Below are 22659 nucleotides of genomic sequence, written 5' to 3'. Positions count from 1 at the left end.
TATTGTTATGGATGATACAGACATACACTTTCTTTCACTGGCGTAAGCTAACAACGTTATTTCAATATCATATTGGACTTTCAAAATAATTCTGCAAGTAAAATGAAACGCACTATAGTCCCTACTTGGGACTAGTGGCGGGAAGGAGAGAATGCCAGCTGAGTTGAAGGAAGAGCCTGTAAGAGTGAACATGATGAAGAAATATTTTTCAGCTGTTTGCGATACAAAAGAATTTTCATGGAAAGGACAAGGAAAAGTGACTGATCGGCGAAGATGTAACGAAAAACATTTTGAGTTAGTATAGTTTGGATATATTACTTTTTTCCATTTGTTCGATGTTTTCATGACTTGCTACACATTGTTGCTAATTTTTGTCATTTGATTATTCTGATGAAAACAGGACTGTTTTAGGCCCACGTGTCTCTGATTTTAGCCATAGTTTCTTACATGCCGTAGAAGATACACATTTAAGAAAATTATGTAGCATGATGATGACAAATCGAAATTGTCGGGGGGGGGGGGGGGGAGGGGAGTTAAAAGCTGGTGTTCTAAGATTACTCCAACGTGAAAGGTTTACACTTTGATGGACGCTTTGTCGAAGCCTGCACGGTGACGTCATATAGTAATGTCGCTAATTGGCTGACCAATGGTCTCATTATGTCATACGAGAAGTTATTTGTAACAGAGATGTATATGTAACACGTGTTGCTTATGTCTCAGCTTGTACTATATAATGTACTGATATAAGTGGTTAAATGCCTCTTGAATGGAAACGTTTAATAACTATTACTCTAAGAAGAGACAATATTTATTTTCTGAGACATTTGCCCTAGCCAGTGTTTCATGTACCTCTACCACCAGACATTTTGTTATGTCCATACCACATTACTATATGCAGGGCTCTCACACCCCATTTTGGGACTGGGGCCCTTAGAATTGGGAAAAATAGCTGTGTTTTCCTTAGAATTGGGAAAACTTGGGGTCTAAATTGGGAAAAAAGATATTATTTTGCATTGGGAATGGGGCCGAATATCGGCCCCAAATCTGGCAGATCGAGAGCCCTGATATGGAAACAAAAAACTGTACCATTTGGTGTTGCTGACTTTCATATTGTTAATCAGATAAATTGGCAATGACATATATATGTAATAACACATGCCTTTTATAAATGGATTAATTATGAGATATTTCATTCTACACAACTGAATATTTCCCCAAACATTTTTCTCTTTCATTACAGGATTTACACAGGATGAACATATTACTTCAATACTATGTCAACATACTGGATAATATCATTCTTTTTGGACAAATGGGGAAAACAAATAATTTGGACAGAGTGTCCTCCATTAGATTGATGCTGAAGTAGACGAGAGCCATCAGTTAATGTCATTCATTTTAACACTAAGTATACTGATAGGTGATGATGGCTGCCTTGGCAGTTGGAAACGGTTCAGGTGGTCTGGAATTATTCCACTATAAACAAACGCACTTGTACTGGATATTGGACCTGATATATGTAAAGCTCAAAATGCAGTTTGTGAGTTTCCTTTAGAGAATTAATTAAAATTAAGATACCATCCATTTCACTCGTACTTTATAGCACAATGCTTCAGGAAATATGTGAGAGGCCCGACCCTACCTTTGTTACTGAGAACTGATGATATTTAGCAAGTTAGTTTCAGACACACACGTACGACTGGACCCCTCAAACTGCATGTACCAAATATTCCGCAGTCCAGCCTCAGTTCAATCTGTACCTGGCATTTTTCTTACAGGTCCAACTGTTCTAACAGCGTACACGAAAGTGCCCATGGAGATTAGACTTATAGGCTTAATACACAATCATCAGCTTGATACACAGCATGCAAGAGTTGAAATAGTCATACATAATAAAATGGGCTTTGTAGCTAAGATCTTTTGTATACTTAGATGAAATGCCATTTCATGCACCTGTACAAATTGTACTTAAGGAATACGACACAAATTTATTGATATAAAGAATGGGTGCTAAGTCAGTACAGAATTTCACTTAATACATAAACTACATGAAGGCCTGGTTATCGTTGACTAACTTGCAATACAGATTTTTTGATAAGACATGTGTTTTGTATAGGTAATTCTTGTATAATTTCCTGAAGATCCATTACACAAAATTAAGTTTTTGACCTTAAGGAATAAAATGATATATAAACCACATACAAAAATCTTCCCTTTCTTTACTTTGAATATGAATGAAGATTTGTTTGAATCAAAATTAAATTGATTTTCAATAAATTATGATTATTAGATCAAAATCAAAAACTTTATAACAATGTTTAATTCTGTGAAACATGTACTCACAATCACTAATATGTAACAAGTATTGTTAATAGTTCATTCTTCAGGAATATTGCCAGGGGTGTGGGGTGTGTCACAATAATTCACCGCAGCATTGTATGAAAGCCTGAATTTGTGATATCACTAATTATAGCGATGTACCAGGTCAGAAAAGTGCCAGATATTATGAGTATTAAATATAAGACAGCTGCTAAACTGTATAAAAACATCTTTTTATGAATTCACACCAACAACCTTGTATGCAATTCAATAGAATTTTTGTCTGCATTGACAAGTGCATGTGATAATGATGTGTCCACAGATTTTGCTTTTAAACTGTCATGGCTGGTACAATTACCTTTAACCCAGCTTGTTTCTTTCAACAGGCAGTTTTCACTTAATCAGACTCCATACAGCTTGGGTGATTTTGTATTCATTGATGCTGACAATGATGAAGGAATTGAGGGTGCATATATTGCTCAGATCAAGGACTTGGTTCAAGAAGGTAAGTATGCTGTCATTGTGTTTAAAGGGAAATGATTTTTTTTTTCTATGTTCCCCTCCTCCTTGGTTACCAACCATGTCTTTTCTGTTGCTCTGACACCATTTTAATTTTTTTTCTTCAAATATTTCCAATAGAGCAGTGATAACAAAAGATAACAACTTTGTTATTTAAAAGTGTTCATAGGTTCTGCCGAATTGTTAATCTCAGGGGCAGGTCTATAGCTTACAGCTGTGAAAGTTTTTCAGCATTCTAGCAGCTTCATTCTTTGTGGGATTCTCATCAAACGTCACACACTTAAAAAGCATAAGTTATCTTCGACAACTTAAGAGTTTCAGATTGTCGGGTCACTTGTTACTGCTTTTAGAAAATTTATAAATCATTATTGTAAAGCTTGTGGAGGCCAGAAGGGGTCATGTATAGCTTAGCAATACTCGGTATGCTTGTTGATGTTGATTTATAATGAAACTCTCTGCTCATTGGTAGAATCTGGAGATCAGAAACTGGAGCCTAAAGCAATAGTCCAGTGGTACTGGCGTCAGTTTGAAGTGAAGGCGGCTCTGAGACGCTTGGAAAGAAAGGATGGACCGACAAACCCTAAAGAAGTGTTTCTCAACAATGGCAAAAACTTGGATGACACAGTGGATATAGACACTATACTGGGAAAGTGTTTGGTAAGTGATTACTGACCTGTTGAGGTGGTTCAACACTTCATACCCAGAGTGGTTTATGGTAAACAGTATATTTACAATATAAAGGAATAAATTAAGAATTGAGGGGATTCTACCCGTTATAGCAGGGTGACTTTTTGTACAGCTTTTTAGTCCAATAAAATCCGGACTAGAAAAAAATATTTTCAGCTACTCATCCGTCGGGCAAGTGAAACTTGAAACTCACTCGCCCGAAAAAAAGGCAACAAAACATAATTTAAGGAACACAAATTTTATTATCAATTTCTAAATTAAATGTTTGAACACTTGCTTTTATTGTTTCACTCATATTTAATTCACTGTAACGCGAGTGAGAACATCAACATTTTGACAGTAACTACGTACATAAAACAACCTTGTTTACAACATTTGTGGTGACGTAATAGGTTTTCGCATAGTCTGGATCAGCCCGAGTCTTGACACGTGTAAACAAGGATACTACGTCGATGTATTTAATCAACTATCAGTGGATTTAAATTAGTGTTTAAGGTAAAAGATGTTATTTATTATGGAAAATTCAATAGTCAGAACTACATATTTCACTAGCCTGCCGGACAAGTAGCTGAAACAAATCACTCGCCCGCAAGTACCTTTGACTCGTCTAGAGGAGTGGACAAGTGGATTTTTCTAACCCTGTGAAATATATGAAATCCATTAAGAGCACAAACTGTTGTGATTAGATTTGTATATTCTCTTTCTCTTCATGATGGTGAGTATGTTTTATTCAGCATTGATACTTGGGGAATATTGCATTATTTCTGTAGTAAAGTAGGTCTAGATTGACATACCACTGCAAATTTCAAAACACAACAGTTTGAGAAAATAAAGAAAAAAACATTGGAATTTAGAGCCATACTTGTGTATAATTTCAGTAATCTGGGGGCTTTTTTTCTGTATGTGACACCATTGAAATTTTCAAAGTCAAGCAAAATTCATTGACTTTTCAGTGTCACTATTGTTTCTGACATCATTTTCATGACAATCACCAATTTAGCTGAATATGCTGATAAAAAATTTGCAAATGGCATGTCTAGTTTTATTGCTGTGTGTTGAAATCTTGTTAAAACTGCATTTTTACAACAGGTTGAAACCTGCCAGCCTGGAGAAATACCAGAAGAAGAGTCTGCTAACAAATTTTACGTTACAAGATCATACAATGGAAGTACATTCAACCCTTTATCATACACTAAAACGAGAAGGATTCTGAAAAAAGACTTAAAGGAAAATGAACATGCAAACCGTTCATCACGAAGATCATTAGGTTGTGCCCTGGCTACAGGAAAACCTTTAGAAAATTCTACAAACAAAATCCAACAAACCAGACATTCAACTGGTGGTGACATTTTACAGAGCAATAGAGACCTGTTTACACGCCAACAGCAGCGAAGAAGTGTGAAACCCATCAGGAGACTCAACAAGGACGGAGAAGTCAAGTCATTGTCTGAGAAACGTCATCAAATGTTGAGTCCCAATTCTCTTTGTAAGTCACATGAGAAAAATCCAGATGGCATTATCTCTTTAAATTTGTCTTCTTGTACCACATTGCTGTTCTGTTCAATACAAACATATTCAGGAATCTGGATATTTTCAACACTACGTCACATACTACAGAGGAAAATATTTAGTATGGCAATTTAATTTTGAATCTGAGATAAACAATGACATTCAACATTATGTGTGGCTTGATAATTCATTTAGTGCTGAAAACGTTCAGCATTTTGATTGATTTCAGCTTTTTAAGTTTAGAGCTGAATGCCTACTAAGTTTTTTCCCCCAAAATAATGATTGTTTGAGTCATCAAATGGATTTTCTTCTCTGTAAATGTGACCTTGAGAAACATTTCGGAGAAAAATACTTTTTTTTTTTATAAATTCTTGGCTGATTGGACAGCACAGTTGTAATGCACTTGATTTTTTCACTTGGGAGACAGATTTTCATTTCCCCGATAAGGTGTGAAAAGCTGTAGGGTATTACCTGCCCAGAGGATGGATTCTCTTCAGATAAACATGTTCCTGTTTGATACAGCTGCTATAGGTTGTCAGTGTGTGGGTTCTCTACAGATGTTCCTGTTTGATACAGCTGATATAGGTTGTCAGTGGGTGGGTTATCTACAGATGTTCCTGTTTGATACAGCTGGTATAGGTTGTCAGTGGGTGGGTTATCTACAGATAAACATGCTCCTGTTTGATACAGCTGGTATAGGTTGTCAGTGGGTGGGTTCTCTACAGATATTCCTGTTTGATACAGCTGGTATAGGTTGTCAGTGTGTGGGTTATCTACAGATAAACATGTTCCTGTTTGATACAGCTGGTATAGGTTGTCAGTGGGTGGGTTCTCTACAGATATTCCTGTTTGATACAGCTGGTATAGGTTGTCAGTGGGTGGGTTCTCTACAGATATTCCTGTTTGATACAGCTGGTATAGGTTGTCAGTGTGTGGGTTATCTACAGATAAACATGCTCCTGTTTGATACAGCTGGTATAGGTTGTCAGTGGGTGGTTATCTACAGATAAACATGTTCCTGTTTGATACAGCTGGTATAGGTTGTCAGTGGGTGGGTTCTCTACAGATAAACATGCTCCTGTTTGATACAGCTGATATAGGTTGTCAGTTGGTGGGTTATCTACAGATGCTCCTGTTTGATACAGCTGGTATAGGTTGTCAGTGGGTGGTTATCTACAGATAAACATGCTCCTGTTTGATACAGCTGGTATAGGTTGTCAGTGGGTGGGTTATCTACAGATGCTCCTGTTTGATACAGCTGGTATAGGTTGTCAGTGGGTGGGTTATCTACAGATGTTCCTGTTTGATACAGCTGGTATAGGTTGTCAGTGGGTGGGTTCTCTACAGATAAACATGTTCCTGTTTGATACAGCTGGTATAGGTTGTCAGTGGGTGGGTTCTCTGTGTGGTCTACAGATATTCCTGTTTGATACAGCTGGTATAGGTTGTCAGTGTGTGGGTTATCTACAGATAAACATGTTCCTGTTTGATACAGCTGGTATAGGTTGTCAGTGTGTGGGTTATCTACAGATAAACATGCTCCTGTTTGATACAGCTGGTATAGGTTGTCAGTGGGTGGGTTATCTACAGATGTTCCTGTTTGATACAGCTGGTATAGGTTGTCAGTGGGTGGGTTATCTACAGATAAACATGCTCCTGTTTGATACAGCTGGTATAGGTTGTCAGTGTTGGGTTATCTACAGATACATGCCTGTTTGATACAGCTGGTATAGGTTGTCTGTGTGTGGGTTATCTACAGATAAACATGTTCCTGTTTGATACAGCTGGTATAGGTTGTCAGTGTGTGGGTTATCTACAGATAAACATGTTCCTGTTTGATACAGCTGATATAGGTTGTCAGTGGGTGGGTTATCTACAGATAAACATGCTCCTGTTTGATACAGCTGGTATAGGTTGTCAGTGTGTGGGTTATCTACAGATAAACATGTTCCTGTTTGATACAGCTGGTATAGGTTGTCAGTGGGTGGGTTATCTACAGATAAACATGTTCCTGTTTGATACAGCTGGTATAGGTTGTCAGTGGGTGGGTTATCTACAGATAAACATGTTCCTGTTTGATACAGCTGGTATAGGTTGTCAGTGGGTGGGTTATCTACAGATAAACATGTTCCTGTTTGATACAGCTGGTATAGGTTGTCAGTGGGTGGGTTATCTACAGATAAACATGTTCCTGTTTGATACAGCTGGTATAGGTTGTCAGTGGGTGGGTTATCTACAGATAAACATGTTCCTGTTTGATACAGGTGGTATAGGTTGTCAGTGGGTGGGTTATCTACAGATAAACATGTTCCTGTTTGATACAGCTGGTATAGGTTGTCAGTGTGTGGGTTATCTACAGATAAACATGTTCCTGTTTGATACAGCTGGTATAGGTTGTCAGTGGGTGGGTTATCTACAGATAAACATGTTCCTGTTTGATACAGCTGGTATAGGTTGTCAGTGTGTGGGTTATCTACAGATAAACATGTTCCTGTTTGATACAGCTGGTATAGGTTGTCAGTGTGTGGGTTATCTACAGATAAACATGTTCCTGTTTGATACAGCTGGTATAGGTTGTCAGTGTGTGGGTTATCTACAGATAAACATGCTCCTGTTTGATACAGCTGGTATAGGTTGTCAGTGTGTGGGTTATCTACAGATAAACATGTTCCTGTTTGATACAGCTGGTATAGGTTGTCAGTGTGTGGGTTATCTACAGATAAACATGTTCCTGTTTGATACAGCTGGTATAGGTTGTCAGTGGGTGGGTTATCTACAGATAAACATGTTCCTGTTTGATACAGCTGGTATAGGTTGTCAGTGGGTGGGTTATCTACAGATAAACATGTTCCTGTTTGATACAGCTGGTATAGGTTGTCAGTGGGTGGGTTATCTACAGATAAACATGTTCCTGTTTGATACAGCTGGTATAGGTTGTCAGTGGGTGGGTTATCTACAGATAAACATGTTCCTGTTTGATACAGCTGGTATAGGTTGTCAGTGGGTGGGTTATCTACAGATAAACATGCTCCTGTTTGATACAGCTGGTATAGGTTGTCAGTGGGTGGGTTATCTACAGATAAACATGTTCCTGTTTGATACAGCTGGTATAGGTTGTCAGTGTGTGGGTTATCTACAGATAAACATGTTCCTGTTTGATACAGCTGGTATAGGTTGTCAGTGTGTGGGTTATCTACAGATAAACATGTTCCTGTTTGATACAGCTGGTATAGGTTGTCAGTGTGTGGGTTATCTACAGATAAACATGCTCCTGTTTGATACAGCTGATAAAGGTTGTCAGTGGGTGGGTTATCTACAGATGTTCCTGTTTGATACAGCTGGTATAGGTTGTCAGTGTGTGGGTTATCTACAGATAAACATGTTCCTGTTTGATACAGCTGGTATAGGTTGTCAGTGTGTGGGTTATCTACAGATAAACATGTTCCTGTTTGATACAGCTGGTATAGGTTGTCAGTGTGTGGGTTATCTACAGATAAACATGTTCCTGTTTGATACAGCTGGTATAGGTTGTCAGTGTGTGGGTTATCTACAGATGTTCCTGTTTGATACAGCTGGTATAGGTTGTCAGTGGGTGGGTTATCTACAGATAAACATGTTCCTGTTTGATACAGCTGGTATAGGTTGTCAGTGGGTGGGTTATCTACAGATAAACATGTTCCTGTTTGATACAGCTGGTATAGGTTGTCAGTGTGTGGGTTATCTACAGATAAACATGTTCCTGTTTGATACAGCTGGTATAGGTTGTCAGTGGGTGGGTTATCTACAGATAAACATGTTCCTGTTTGATACAGCTGGTATAGGTTGTCAGTGGGTGGGTTATCTACAGATAAACATGTTCCTGTTTGATACAGCTGGTATAGGTTGTCAGTGGGTGGGTTATCTACAGATAAACATGTTCCTGTTTGATACAGCTGGTATAGGTTGTCAGTGGGTGGGTTATCTACAGATGCTCCTGTTTGATACAGCTGGTATAGGTTGTCAGTGTGTGGGTTATCTACAGATAAACATGTTCCTGTTTGATACAGCTGGTATAGGTTGTCAGTGGGTGGGTTCTCTACAGATATACATGTTTGATACAGCTGGTATAGGTTGTCAGTGGGTGGGTTATCCTGTTTGATACAGCTGGTATAGGTTGTCAGTGTGTGGGTTATCTACAGATAAACATGTTCCTGTTTGATACAGCTGGTATAGGTTGTCAGTGTGTGGGTTATCTACAGATAAACATGTTCCTGTTTGATACAGCTGGTATAGGTTGTCAGTGGGTGGGTTATCTACAGATAAACATGTTCCTGTTTGATACAGCTGGTATAGGTTGTCAGTGGGTGGGTTATCTACAGATAAACATGCTCCTGTTTGATACAGCTGGTATAGGTTGTCAGTGGGTGGGTTCTCTACAGATAAACAAGTCCTGTTTGATACAGCTGGTATAGGTTGTCAGTGTGTGGGTTATCTACAGATAAACATGTTCCTGTTTGATACAGCTGGTATAGGTTGTCAGTGGGTGGGTTCTCTACAGATAAGTGTGTGGGTTCTCTACAGATAAACATGTTCCTGTTTGATACAGCTGGTATAGGTTGTCAGTGGGTGGGTTATCTACAGATAAACATGTTCCTGTTTGATACAGCTGGTATAGGTTGTCAGTGGTTTGATACAGCTGGTATAGGTTGTCAGTGGGTGGGTTATCTACAGATAAACATGCTCCTGTTTGATACAGCTGGTATAGGTTGTCAGTGGGTGGGTTATCTACAGATAAACATGTTCCTGTTTGATACAGCTGGTATAGGTTGTCAGTGGGTGGGTTCTCTACAGATAAACATGTTCCTGTTTGATACAGCTGGTATAGGTTGTCAGTGGGTGGGTTATCTACAGATAAACAGCTGGTATACAGCTGGTATAGGTTGTCAGTGGGTGGGTTCTCTACAGATGCTCCTGTTTGATACAGCTGGTATAGGTTGTCAGTGGGTGGGTTCTCTACAGATAAACATGTTCCTGTTTGATACAGCTGGTATAGGTTGTCAGTGGGTGGGTTATCTACAGATAAACATGTTCCTGTTTGATACAGCTGGTATAGGTTGTCAGTGGGTGGGTTATCTACAGATAAACATGTTCCTGTTTGATACAGCTGGTATAGGTTGTCAGTGTGTGGGTTATCTACAGATAAACATGTTCCTGTTTGATACAGCTGGTATAGGTTGTCAGTGTGTGGGTTATCTACAGATAAACATGTTCCTGTTTGATACAGATAAACATGTTCCTGGTATAGGTTGTCAGTGTGTGGGTTATCTACAGATAAACATGTTCCTGTTTGATACAGCTGGTATAGGTTGTCAGTGTGTGGGTTATCTACAGATAAACATGTTCCTGTTTGATACAGCTGGTATAGGTTGTCAGTGTGTGGGTTATCTACAGATAAACATGTTCCTGTTTGATACAGCTGGTATAGGTTGTCAGTGGGTGGGTTATCTACAGATAAACATGTTCCTGTTTGATACAGCTGGTATAGGTTGTCAGTGGGTGGTTATCTACAGATAAACATGCTCCTGTTTGATACAGCTGGTATAGGTTTTTTTGCTACTATAGATCAGATAATAAATGGCTGATTCTTGTATCTTGTTTAATTGTATATTGCTGGTGTGCTTAAAATTTTGTTACTATGTCGCTTTTCTTCTGCAGCTTTAGTCAAAGCCAAAGGAGGCAGTGCGAAATATCCATGGTATAAAGGTGAGGATGTGGTCAATTTCTTCAGTGATCTCCAGGACACTGACAGTGATGCTGTGTCAATTATTTCCATGTCATCTGATAGTGGAATTTCCAATGTTTCTGGACCTACCGTTCGACAGAAAAAGTCAAAAACACCTCTGGATTGTGTATCCATGGATAGAAAACGAATGTCAAGGACAGCTTCTCCATCTAAAGCCACGCCCACAAAGGTTAAAGACACTGGGTCAAGGACAGGAACTCCGTTAAGGATTAAACCTGTGAGCACACCTAACAAGGTCACTGCAATCAAGACAAAGTCGGACATTTCTGAAGAAGTCACAACTCCAAAACGGAAGGGTAGTTCTAGGGATCAGGTTGGAGGTAAACGTTGCAGAACTGAGCCTCGTCAGCCAAATGTGAAGCGAGAAGAGACCTCAAGGTCAGCCAGTAAGGTAGAGAGGAGAAAAATAGTGCCAAGTGTAATAGTGAAGCGTGTCGGTGAACATAAATATGAATCGTTCAGAAACCAGACACCTGATAGTGTGGAAAGACCAGTCCGTCGAGGACTAGGTTCCATGTTTAACAGAGAGAGTCGTAAATCTGATACAGACAGCCCCATTTCCAGAGGCAGGACACTACGAAGACGTTCCATGTAGGTTTTCAGTATTAGATTTAATCTCTAGTAACAAGTGTAAAAACTCATGAACATCCATGTATCTACTGAGTTAACGGATTCATTGTAACCTTATTTAGCATCATATAAACAAGATTAATCAGATATTAGAAATTCTGTTGAACTTCTTTGCTTAACTTCCAAACACAGTTAAAGCGACATGATGATGATAATGTATTTCAGGAAGGTAAACTACACAGATACTGACTGTACGCCGGTGAAGTACAGTGATGATGATGCTGATTATGAAAATGATGAAGATGATGTGTTTGCCGATGAAGACTACGATGAAGACTGCAACAACAGTAGTGACAGAACAGAAAGTAAAACTACTACACCAGCACGAAAAAACCGAGGCCATCAACCACGCAAACAGTCTTCAAAAAAGTCCAAGGTATTTATACAGAAATAACGTTTATTGATGAGTTTTTTTCTGGTTCAGTATTTGTAAACAGAGACCTGTAGCTGTTGTTAGGTTATGCATATTTTGATTTTAATCAGGAGATTAAAGTTTGTTCAAGTCCATCATTCCAAACATCCAACTGCTTTTGATCAAAATCAAAAGCTTAGCTATTGGAGATTCAAAGAATCAGGGCGGATAATATGTGTCCTTGAAGTTAATTTTGATAAGTATGGGGAAAAACTTGTAAGATGTAAAACTAAACAACCACAAGAAATCATAGAAAATGAACGTCAGTTATTTTATCATAAAATATACAGTATGAAAATTTTTAGGATATTGTTACAGCACTTTCCTACAATGACATCCATTTGTTACAGTGGAGAAGATCGGTGGCTGATGGGGCCACGCCTACCATCCCTGGGAGGTGTAAACCTCTGTCTTCTCCCACCAGTGTTCTGGAAGAAGCACGAGCTAGGTAAACTCAGTTCCAAACTATATTTAAATAAGAATTCATGGAGTTGGATTTGTCCCAGTCAGTTCAACCTTTTGCCAAATAGAACTATAAGTTGTCCTATAAATATATTTGAGAAAGAAGCACTAAGATATATGTTGTAGTCATTTTGTTCGTGTGCTTGCTAATTAAACTGTTGACTTCAAATGTCATTTTGAGGCAGGGCCTTAGTGTAAAAAGTGGTGGCTTTCTCATTGAACAACATTTAGAAGGTCGATCACATACCATCCAGAGGGATATAGTGTCTTGCCTAAGGATAGCACAGGCTGTATCTTCCAGGTTATAAAGTGCACCAGTATAAAAACCACAATTTTCAACTGTTTTTTTTATTTGATTCACATAAGCCACACCATTTCTTATGATGTGGTAACCATTACTGTTGACCAAAGTTTGTTGATATAACAGACAATGGAAGGCAATTTATCAAGGTCATCAGTGAATCATTTAATGTAAGTTTATAAATGAATTATACACAGATAATGGCTCGGGACTGTCAACGCATAGATATAGGGTCTGAGGTACAGGTTACTTAACAATATCTCTATTCGTGTCTGTACTGTTTAATATTAGCGAAGGCTCTTGCATACTGGCAAAATTCTCATAGCCCCATATTATTTCTTGTAAGATACACTAAGCCATTCTTATCATAAACAAGCATGGAGGTCATTCTAGAATTTGACCCAATGACATCGATCCCAGGATGCAACAGGCTATTGTAAACTTCTGTTATGGCTTTCGAAATCATCCACAAAAGTTAAGAAGATATTATTGTGATTCATAATAAAAGGTATGATTAATTAAACCCATGAGAATGTTATTTTTATTTCAATCTTCAAATTATCCTGTATAAGATTGTAAATGGTGGTTCTAGACGATCTGTTTCAGTCACAAACACATGATGAAAGCGTGACAAATTATCAGGATGTGAGGTCATGCAGGTCAATAGTGCATGTGATATGCCTTGACTAAATGGCTCTTCAGAAATACATAGTGGTCTAGAACCAATATCCAGACGAAACGCTTCATTTTTTTTTTTTTTTAATTTGTGCATTCTGCTGATTTTTTCGTCCACATAAAAGTTACAACGGTGTATAGACACGTCCAACTGCCAAGGAAAAATGTCTCCGCTTATAATCTGGAAAATACGGTAGTCTGTTTCTCAGCTGCCAAAGAAATGCAAACCGCCTTGGGTGGGAAGTGTCAGGCCACAAACCTAGGATCTGTTAGAGGTTATCAGTCCAACACTGTATCAAATGCTAAGGGAGTGTCGGGCCACAAACCTAGGATCTGTTAGAGGTTATCAGTCCAACACTGTATCAAATGCTAAGGGAGTGTCGGGCCACAAACCTAGGATCTGTTAGAGGTTATCAGTCCAACACTGTATCAAATGCGAAGGGAGTGTCGGGCCACAAACCTAGGATCTGTTAGAGGTTATCAGTCCAACACTGTATCAAATGCTAAGGGAGTGTCGGGCCACAAACCTAGGATCTGTTAGAGGTTATCAGTCGGACATTGTATCAAATGATAAGGGAGTGTCGGGCCACAAACCTAGGATCTGTTAGAGGTTATCAGTCCAACACTGTATCAAATGCTAAGGGAGTGTCGGGCCACAAACCTAGGATCTGTTAGAGGTTATCAGTCCAACACTGTATCAAATGCTAAGGGAGTGTCGGGCCACAAACCTAGAATCTGTTAGAGGTTATCAGTCCAACACTGTATCAAATGATAAGGAGATATTTTGTATCAATCATGACTGGCAGTTTTGGTCTCTTTACAGATTGCATGTATCAGCTGTACCAGATTCCTTACCCTGTCGTGACAAGGAATTTGACGACATATTCAGCTTTGTTGAAAGTAAAATTTTGGATGGAACAGGCGGGTATGTGATGCATTTCTTAATTGTATTATACTACCTGATATGACAAGTAACAGTCTGTCTAATTCAGTCAAAAAATACCTTGAAATTTTGGTAACACTAAGACAAAAGAAGTTGCCTGTCTGGTAGAATTACCACACAACTTCTGATCAGCTGGTAACCCTTAGAATTACCACACAACTTTTGATCAGCTGGTAACCCTTAGAATTTCCACACAACTTCTGATCAGCTGGTAACCCTTAGAATTACTACACAACTCCTGATCCGCTCTGTGTTAGAGAAATGTTATTTATCCCCATCTCGTGTGTATAACAACTTCTATAGAGACAATGAAGCCATTTCTATTTTTAACCTAAAATTCAGACTCGCCGTTATGAAAAGATTGTAATTTACATGGATTATGAGAAAAGATACCAAAAATAGAAGTATTAGAGAAAACATCATCTTTTTTTTTTCATTTATTTTTCTGTTGCTGTTGAAAATTTGACCTGTAGGTTTAAATACTTATTCTTCATGTAAACCTTTTTTATCTTTCACCTCAGCAACATTTTCCTCAGGGCTTGGCATACTGTTGTACTTAGTTTTCTGTAACAATTGATTAAGTAACAAATTATCCAACTGCCTGACTATATATAACTTCTACAGGTGTATGTACATCTCTGGTGTGCCAGGAACTGGAAAGACAGCAACAGTACGCGAAGTGACTCGGGCTCTACAGCAAGCCTGTGACGATGGTGAACTGCCTTACTTTAAATACATAGAAATCAATGGCATGAAGCTCACGGAGCCCCGTCAGGCTTATGTGCAGATCCTCAAGGTTAGCATTTCTTCTCCTTTGTTCTGATGAATTTATACTGAGATTTCATTCATGGTTTGTAACTATGCCCTGACCATTTTATTGGTATAGGGTGTAGTGGGGAAGCATGAAGCATGACGTGTTACCCATATCCATACGTCCCATCCAAATCAATGTCACTATTATCTTTACAAGAGATTCAGCTCATCTTTACTTCACAGCCTGTATCATCATAGTTTTACCGTTGATCAGACCCTATAGTCTGTATCATCATAGTTTTACCGTTGATCAGACCCTATAGTCTGTATCATCATAGTTTTACCGTTGATCAGACCCTATAGTCTGTATCATCATAGTTTTACCATTGATCAGACCCTATAGTCTGTATCATCATAGTTTTACTCTTGATCAGACCCTGGTTTGCATAGCAGCTCCTTTGAATGAAGGTGATATATATTGTATTAGTATCAACTCTTCTGGTTCTGATCAGACCCTATAGTCTGTATCATCATAGTTTTACCGTTGATCAGACCCTATAGTCTGTATCATCATAGTTTTACCGTTAATCTGGATCTTCAGCTAAGAAATGAAGACTGTACAATGGGGATGAGGGACCAATATCCATTCTTTTAGCTTTCTAAACTTGTTTTACGTCCTATTCCTGGTATTATCAGTTGTGTCCTATAAACAGGAAAAGTCTTTCATTGATTCTTTCCATTCATTGCCATAGCAACTGACCAAACAGAAGGCAACACCTGACCATGCAGTAGACCTCCTCAACAAACAGTTTACCACACGAGGCCCTAGGAAGGAAACCATTGTTCTTTTGGCAGATGAGGTTGGTTGTAAAAATATTGCTCACTTGAATGTTTTTCAGCTCACCATCATTATATCTACTTACTGGAAGCTGTCTCCTACATACGTATCACCTGTAATCATTTTCATAAAACTTCCTTATTTCTAGTCTTATTAAGGGCACCTGCACCCTTGTGGTCATATATGGTATACATCATAGAGAAGACTGACACTATACACATACAATAAAGAAAAGCTGTTGGAAGTTACATTAAGTTGTTGTGTGAAATGTTTCTGTGAGTATGGTCTATAAACTTTTCCAGCTGGACTTGTTGTGGACACGTAAACAGGATGTGATGTATAACATATTTGATTGGCCGTCACACCCTCATGCTCGTCTTGTTGTCCTGGCTGTGGCCAATACCATGGATCTTCCGGAGAGAATTATGATGAAGCGTGTGTCCTCGCGCCTCGTAAGTGTTTAAACCTTATCTGCCTAGTTTGAATAGATTATTGTCACAGATTATTGACATGAGCACCATTCAACCATTAAAGAATAATTTTGAAATTTGTATCCATGGAATGTGATATTGTGTAGTATTCTCTTGAGTAATGCACCATGGGATAGCCTACATGACACATTAGCTATGCACCGTGGGATAGCGTACATGACACATTAGCTATGCACCGTGGGATAGCCTACATGACACATTAGCTATGCACCGTGGGATAGCCTACATGACACATTAGCTATGCACCATGGGATAGCCTACATGACACATTAGCTATCATCATGTCATGCTTGATTTGCTTAAAATTCTCATATATAAGAATTAGGGTGCCATTCTTGTTGCATAATTGTAAATCACCAGTGTATTCCCTAAACACAGAATATAAGAGACTGTTTTGTTCTGTGTATAGGGTCTCACCAGGATGACGTTCCAGCCCTACACATTCCGTCAGCTGCAGGAAATAGTCGTGTCCAGGATGAAGAGCCTTCAAGCATTTGATGACGATGCTATACAGTTGGCTGCGAGGAAGGTGGCAGCAGTCTCGGGAGATGCTAGGAGAGCACTTGACATTTGTCGCCGGGCAACAGAGATTACAGAGGCCATGTCGCCCTCTAAAAAGGCAAACCTTCTTGTCAGTACTTGTCATGTTGATGCTGCTCTTCAGGAAATGTTCTCCTCACCAAAAATAGTCGCTATCAGGTATGACAAAAACTCTTCATTCTCTAATCTAATTTAATCCTAATCTAATTGGGTTTTTTTATTATCTGGTTACGGTAGTTATTACAATTCCTGTAGTTTTATTGTGATTTAAGATACTTGAAGAGTAATGCTTATGTGTAGTGTTGTAGTTGTAATAAAGTCCAGTTTCCTTGTATCAGTGTAGTTTGATAAGTGTATACATACAGGGGTATGTATGAGGGGAGACAACTCTACCCAGGGTAGAACTTTCTTTCATACTTAAAAGCAGATAGAGGTCAGATGGGTAGACCATATTTAGCCTGATATTGGATAGGATGGAACAAGCAAGTGTTACATAAGTTACATAAGGCACCAGCACACAGATGAGCCCTGCCACACCAACCACACACAATTCAAATGGCCCTACAATGCAGACTGTGTACTAGTATTTAGATAATTAACTACATGTAACATTAGCTATAGATCAACAAAGACTGCTGACCATGTGTAAACCAACATCTATTCGCCTTCCTTATCATAACCTAGGAACAGTATACATACACATTTATTACTACACATTCATATTTCAAACTAATTACTTACGATCTTATTACTGTGAAACAAACTTTATTTGGTATTTACTAATTTTCACAATTTCTCTGTCACATGTTTAAGATGCTTAAAATTAAGATAAAACATTATTTAACAGCAACTGTAAAACAGGTTTCTCAAACTTGTAATAATCCATGCTGTTGGATTGAAGTGCCACCTCATCATCCATTAAGTTCTGGAGTCTATAAATTCTCAGTTTCATCCTTGTCTTAAGTTTGTTTCAGTTACAAAGTTATCAATATCATCCTCGTGTTTAGTTTTCTTTACCAGAATGTCTGTCAATTGAAAGGCCTAATTATGTCCTAGACATGATGGATGTGTTTGATACTTAGGAGATGTCCTGGACTTGATGGGTGTGTTAGATACTTAGATGTCCTACACATGATGTGTGTGTTTGATACTTAAAAGATGTCCTAGACATGATGGATGTGTTTGATACTTAGGAGATGTCCTGGACTTGATGGGTGTGTTAGATACTTAGATGTCCTACACATGATGTATGTGTTTGATACTTAAAAGATGTCCTAGACTTGATGGGTGTGTTAGATACTCAGGAGATGTCCTAGACATGATGTGTTTGATACTTAGATGTCCTAGACATGATGTGTTTGATACTCAGGAGATGTCCTAGACATGATGGGTGTGTTAGATACTAAGGAGATGTCCTACACATGATGCGTTTGATACTTAGGAGATGTCCTACACATGATGGGTGTGTTTGATACTTAGGAGATGTCCTACACATGATGGGTGTGTTTGATACTTAGGAGATGTCCTAGACATGATGTGTGTGTTTGATACTTAGGTGATGTCCTAGACATGATGTATGTGTTTGATACTAAGGAGATGTCCTACACATGATGGATGTGTTTGATACTTAGGAGAGGTCCTACACATGATGGGTGTGTTTGATACTTAGATGTCCTAGACATGATGTGTTTGATACTTAGGAGATGTCTTAGACATGATGTGTGTGTTTGATACTTAGGAGATGTTCTAGACTTGACGTGTTTGATACTAAGGAGATGTCCTACACATGATGTGTGTGTGTTTGATACTTAGGAGATGTCCTAGACTTGATGTGTTTGATACTAAGGAGATGTCCTACACATGATGGATGTGTTTGATACTTAGGAGATGTCCTACACATGATGGATGTGTTTGATACTTAGGAGATGTCCTAGACATGATGGGTGTGTTTGATACTTAGGTGATGTCCTAGACATGATGGATGTGTTTGATACTAAGGAGATGTCCTACACATGATGGATGTGTTTGATACTTAGGAGATGTCCTACACATGATTGGTGTGTTTGATACTTAGATGTCCTACACATGATGTGTTTGATACTTAGGAGATGTCCTACACATGATGTGTGTGTTTGATACTTAGGAGATGTCCTAGACTTGATGTGTTTGATACTTAGGAGATGTCCTAGACATGATGGATGTGTTAGATACTTAGGAGATGTCCTACACATGATGGATGTGTTAGATACTTAGGAGATGTCCTACACATGATGGATGTGTTAGATACTTAGATGTCCTACACATGATGTGTGTGTTTGATACTTAAAAGATGTCCTAGACTTGATGGGTGTGTTAGATACTCAGGAGATGTCCTAGACATGATGTGTTTGATACTTAGATGTCCTAGACATGATGTGTTTGATACTCAGGAGATGTCCTAGACATGATGGGTGTGTTAGATACTAAGGAGATGTCCTAGACATGATGCGTTTGATACTTAGGAGATGTCCTAGACATGATGGGTGTGTTTGATACTTAGGAGATGTCCTACACATGATGGGTGTGTTTGATACTTAGGAGATGTCCTAGACATGATGTGTGTGTTTGATACTTAGGTGATGTCCTAGACATGATGGATGTGTTTGATACTAAGGAGATGTCCTACACATGATGGATGTGTTTGATACTTAGGAGAGGTCCTACACATGATGGGTGTGTTTGATACTTAGATGTCCTAGACATGATGTGTTTGATACTTAGGAGATGTTCTAGACTTGACGTGTTTGATACTAAGGAGATGTCCTACACATGATGTGTGTGTGTTTGATACTTAGGAGATGTCCTACACATGATGGATGTGTTAGATACTTAGGAGATGTCCTAGACATGATGGATGTGTTTGATACTTAGGAGATGTCCTAGACATGATGGATGTGTTAGATACTTAGGAGATGTCCTAGACATGATGGATGTGTTAGATACTTAGGAGATGTCCTAGACATGATGGATGTATTTGATACTTAGGAGATGTCCTAGACATGATGGATGTGTTAGATACTTAGGAGATGTCCTAGACATGATGGATGTGTTTGATACTTAGGAGATGTCCTACACATGATGTGTGTGTTTGATGTGTTTTTGATGTGTTTGATACTTAGGAGATGTCCTACACATGATGGGTGTGTTTGATACTTAGATCTTATCTTGAGTTTGTTTATAACCTCAGGAGCTGTTCCATACAAGAGAAGGTATTTCTCAGAGCAATTGTGGCCGAGTTCCATCGGACAGGACTGGAGGAGGCAGAATTCTCTAAACTCTACTCCCAACACATTTCCCTGTGTAGATTTGATGGTGAGTGTTTTTTTCTCATGGTTAAGGGGAAATAATTGAGACTGAAATTTGAATGACACTAATTGCAAATCAGCATTTGTATTAAGATTTAATGGTGTTATGCATTAATTTTCTTAGAAAAGTTTATCAAAATTGAAAAACTGGATTTTCTTGTCTATATTGAAAATGGTGCATAATATTATTCCTGTGACGATTTCTTTGGATTATGATTGAGGATATAATTCTGTTTTCAGATCTACAACCACCATCCACCTCTGAACTAGCAGGAATGTGTTCTAGATTAGGAAGTATACGACTACTCCTCGTAGAACATGGACGCAATGACCTTTTTATGAGAGTGAGGCTTAATGTAAGCCAAGATGATATCTTGTATGCATTGAAAGAAAAAAGTGGTGTATGAGGACTTCAGAGTTTGATAGATTTGACAAAATTTACCCCACAGAGACATTGCCTTGTAAGGAAAAAACCATGACGTTCCTAGCTAGAACAAATAATATTGTACCATTTAAAATCGGTTCATGTGTAACGCTTTTCAGGGCATGTGTTCAGATGTCAGCAATATATGAGGTCTATTTATAGATATTTCAAATAAAAGGAGACCTGTTAAAATGTTAGCTATACTTTCATTGTCAGGATTTTTCTAAAACAAAATGAAACCAAAAAAAAAAAAAGATGTTAAGTTATCAAAAAAAAGACATGTATCTGTGTATTCTGAGCAACCAACTTAGAAATTTAGTGAACACAATTAGTAGGATTTTTTAACATGACTGACAGATACAGATCTAGATTCATAAGTCATACATTAAGTATTTATTAATAACACCCAAGGAAATTTGTTTTCTGCCAAATTAAACAAATGTTTCGGTACTGTTACCTACATGACAATTTTATGCATGATTCAACATCGTTAATTTTATCACAATGAGAAAAAATTTTAATTTTTTTTTTTTTTTTTTTCGTTTTACAGTAATTCTTTAAAATTAATATATATATATCTGGTGGCTGGGAAAGAACATTAAGAAAAATCCTGTGTATTTTGACTGTTAATTAAAGGAAACTTTAAGATAACATAGTTTCCAAAATCCATATCAAAGAATTCAGAATTAGCAGTAAAGAAAAACAGTGATGACGATACAAGTGTGTAGTTTTAAACATTATCTAATCTGTCTACTTCAATGATCCTTTGTCATGGAGACTTGGGATGAAAAGTCAGTAGTTTGGTCGTGGTAGTATGAACTATGTAAACACAAAGACCTGGTATGATTAAAGATTTCTCAGTGCAATATGAACGTCACTTCGAAGTCCTTTCCAAGCCACCATGAAAATTTTAATTGTAAAAAAGCATGAAGTGAAAATGTTGGTTTGATAAATAAAAATTCCTTGATGAAATATACCAAGGTCACTGAAAGTTTTGAAATATTTTAATAAGATTTTTATTCAGACTTGTATTTTAATACTTGCATTATGAGGAAGGTACATTTTACACTTTAAAATATCAAATAAAAATCTTTAACTTAAATGAATCTTAAAAGATTTCCTTAATAAGGGTATTTTTAAAACTTTATACTTTGTTAAATTTGTTTGTTATTCAATAAAGTCTTATATTAATGCTCATTGTTTTGCTTATTTGTCTATCATTAATCAGTTCAAGTTCATGCCATCAAGTGGTGGATTGTTTGTGTCTGTCATCATTACACAATTAGTGGACTGTTTGTGTCTGTCATCATTACACAATTAGTGGACTGTTTGTGTCTGTCATCATTACACAATCAGTGGACTATTTGTGTCTGTCATCATTACACAATTAGTGGACTGTTTGTGTCTGTCATCATTACACAATTAGTGGACTGTTTGTGTCTGTCATCATTACACAATTAGTGGACTGTTTGTGTCTGTCATCATTACACAATCAGTGGACTATTTGTGTCTGTCATCATTACACAATCAGTGGACTGTTTGTGTCTGTCATCATTACACAATTAGTGGACTGTTTGTGTCCGTCATCATTACACAATCAGTGGACTGTTTGTGTCCGTCATCATTACACAATCAGTGGACTGTTTGTGTCTGTCATCATTACACAATCAGTGGACTGTTTGTGTCTGTCATCATTACACAATCAGTGGACTGTTTGTGTCTGTCATCATTACACAATCAGTGGACTGTTTGTGTCTGTCATCATTACACAATCAGTGGACTGTTTGTGTCTGTCATCATTACACAATCAGTGGACTGTTTGTGTCTGTCATCATTACACAATCAGTGGACTGTTTGTGTCTGTCATCATTACACAATCAGTGGACTGTTTGTGTCTGTCATCATTACACAATCAGTGGACTGTTTGTGTCTGTCATCATTACACAATCAGTGGACTGTTTGTGTCTGTCATCATTACACAATCAGTGGACTGTTTGTGTCTGTCATCATTACACAATCAGTGGACTGTT

The 22659-nt window shown here is 38.0% G+C and overlaps 1 protein-coding gene across 1 annotated transcript; it reads left to right on the top strand.

The window, feature by feature from the left end:
- The first annotated feature begins 151 nt into the window (after positions 1-151).
- LOC132558248 (origin recognition complex subunit 1-like) lies at positions 152-21754 on the top strand. Its single transcript, XM_060222788.1, has 14 exons — positions 152-294; positions 2706-2824; positions 3308-3495; positions 4615-5011; positions 10729-11407; positions 11612-11822; positions 12209-12306; positions 14120-14221; positions 14864-15035; positions 15745-15852; positions 16133-16282; positions 16731-17020; positions 20088-20212; positions 20446-21754. The coding sequence occupies exons 1-14, from the start codon at positions 152-154 to the stop codon at positions 20610-20612; spliced, it is 2949 nt and encodes a 982-aa protein (XP_060078771.1). The 3' UTR covers positions 20613-21754.
- Positions 21755-22659: the final 905 nt, after the last annotated feature.

This window comes from Ylistrum balloti, unplaced genomic scaffold (genome assembly GCF_031769215.1).
Source record: "Ylistrum balloti isolate Yb309-2 unplaced genomic scaffold, AGI_CSIRO_Ybal_v1 Utg370776, whole genome shotgun sequence".
Taxonomy (NCBI): domain Eukaryota; kingdom Metazoa; phylum Mollusca; class Bivalvia; order Pectinida; family Pectinidae; genus Ylistrum; species Ylistrum balloti.
Note: the sequence above shows the minus strand (reverse complement) of the source record. Positions and strands in the feature narration are given on the sequence as shown.